General features: G+C 30.8%; 1 protein-coding gene across 1 annotated transcript in view; it reads right to left on the bottom strand.

The window, feature by feature from the left end:
* Positions 1-697: 697 nt before the first annotated feature.
* Positions 698-2,660, bottom strand: part of LOC105556476 — a gene marked incomplete at its 5' end in the record, with an annotated part of 8,077 nt that continues 6,114 nt past the window's right edge. The window contains one exon of the mRNA XM_012003574.1: positions 698-1,023. Within this exon, the coding sequence (XP_011858964.1) occupies positions 866-1,023 (158 nt within the window). The remainder of the gene's footprint in view (positions 1,024-2,660) is intronic.

Below are 2,660 nucleotides of genomic sequence, written 5' to 3'. Positions count from 1 at the left end.
ATTGATTAACAAATCCATAAAATAGAAATGCATTCTATAATATCATTAATAATAGTAATATAATGAGAGAGAGAGAGAGGGGGGGGAGGAAAACGCTTATGTTTTCGTAATATATTTCATAATATGACCAAAAGTGTTTTTCGCGTTTGAACATTTTCCTAAAATTAATGGGGCCAATAATTGAGCGCGTTACAACGGCCGCGGGTGAGTTTCATAAATATGCATAACCATAATGAAGGCCACTTGAGCGGAATGCATATGCATTAATGCATAGACATTAGTATATGTACCATATATGGGAGTGTTAATATTGCGAGGATAATTCTCCGCTGAAAGGTATAATACTAATGGGCTTTTGCCTGTTTTGACTTTCATTGGATAATGCACGATACCTGAGTATTATTAATATTTACACAAAACTTAATACAAAAAGAAACAGCAATGTTAATCAGCAAAGAATTCATTCACAGTTTTGTAGAAAATAACTCACATTGTATTATTACTATTATGTAAAAAATTAACAGAGATATTTATCGATTTTACTATTAAAGTTTTTTTAAGTAAAAAAACAAAAACAAATCTCTAATTAAAAAAAACTTTAAATCAAATAATACATGAACAATGATGGAAAACAGTTGAAAAGGGCGAGATAATAAAATAAAAATAACAAATTCTATAAAAAGAACTATCTGTATTATAAAAAAAATAATTTTCTAAAAATGTATACATACTACTGATTAATAAATATGAACCAATAGGTTTCTTAGAATATACTTCAAAAAATTTTTTAGAAATAAGCATGAAATGAATAAACAGGTTTTATCAAAATTCTAAAGGCCCTTGATTCGGAAAATAATGGTGATGGTTACTGGTAATGATTTGATATCAGATATACATGTTTAATAAATTTCACGATTGATTCAATCTTACCACCACCATTACTGGGCTTTGAGATGTCTAGGGCCTGGATATCCATTTGATGCTGTAGCATCGTTGTAACCGATGAAGTAGTAGTAGCCGTTCCTGCACAACACAAAAACCAAGCATAGACGTTTCCATGCGTTTTCTATATATAATCTGAGCATATACATTAATTAAACAATTTGGACATTCTGATAACTTTGGCAACGTGATGTAAGATATTTTTTGAAAATATTCTAAATGCCAGAAATAATGACAAAAACTACATATATGTCGTTCTATGATATTTTTTGCAGTTATCGAAACAAATAAAACATCAGTAAACACAGTTTGTAACAGCTACATATACATTATGTAACTGATACATCTATGTCACATCTAAGTTATGTAAATGCTACATTTGTGCTTACTAAATAGTGATATATGCAAATATTGAAGTCAAAATGTTACACTCGCGTGCGCACACACAAGCATACGCACATGCACACGAACTCACACACTTGCGTTTGTTTACTAACTCGCCCACTCACTCGCTTATACACGTACAAACACGCGCGCGCGCGCGCGCGCGCGCACACACACACACACACACACACACACACACATACACACAAAGCGTCATTAATTAAAATCAATATAACTTTTATATATTATGCATTAGTAAAAGTTAAATTAGATTAAATTAATTATATTTTAAAAGCATGTATTAGACCAAACAAAATTGGTGGAATACATATTATCGGGTCTTGACAATCTATAAAAAGAAATCAGTAAGACAATCTTTGCACGATATTTTTCCATCTTGGTATCAATATTGGTAGTTAAATTATTTTTTTAATTATATTGTAAGTAAAATTTCACGTGCAAATAGGAAAATATATGTATAAATTGAATTGGTAGGACGCCCGTCTAGTGAGCAGGAAGGTCCAGATTCAAACCCTCACTGAGAAAGAGTCCAGAACTTTCATCGAAAAAATCCGTTCTAGTACTTTATCTGTTAGATTTTGGTCGTATTTGAGACTATCCGATAAAATAATAGCCACCTTTATCCGGCGAAATGTAATTTTCGATAAAATGTTAATGAAAAATAAGCTAACATTTATCTCTCCATTCAAATCTGATGGTATTAATATACAATTCCTAGTCGGACATTGCATTTGGTAGGATAAAAACAGAGTATTTTGTCCGATCGAGCTTACTATCCGATTGTGTTTTATATCCGGTGTAATGTACAATATGAATCAGTAAAAATCTGGATTTTTTTCTCAGTGCTGGCTGAGGTAATATTTTTCACAATAAACTCTTATAATAAAAAATATTTAGACACTAACTTCCCATCATAGCCTTAATTCCTTCAAATTTGTGTTTATCACATATAAGCCTTAAGAATTTTATGAATTTTGTTAAAATATACATATAAGAAAATATATAAAATATACTATTGTGCTAGAAGAAAAACAACATACAAAAACTTCTATTTTATATAATAAAAAATTTTACAAAAAGTAATAAAGGTAATAAAAATGTAAGAAAATTAATAAACGACACAACTGTCAAATTTTAATTAGAGATATTTATAGCGAAAAATATGCCCTCAGCTAGGGTTTGAACCTGGACCTCCTATACTCTAGACGGGCGTTTCACCAATTTGACCACTGAGGCATGTGATCATAGACATAGTATACAGGGTGTCGGATTCGATTTGGACCACTCCAAAGATTATAGTAGATTGGGTCAAA

This window comes from Vollenhovia emeryi, unplaced genomic scaffold, assembly GCF_000949405.1.
Source record: "Vollenhovia emeryi isolate VEMERY1.0 unplaced genomic scaffold, V.emery_V1.0 DF939993.1, whole genome shotgun sequence".
NCBI lineage: Eukaryota > Metazoa > Arthropoda > Insecta > Hymenoptera > Formicidae > Vollenhovia > Vollenhovia emeryi.
The sequence above is the reverse complement of the archived record's forward strand: the minus strand, read 5'-3'. Positions and strand labels throughout refer to the sequence as shown.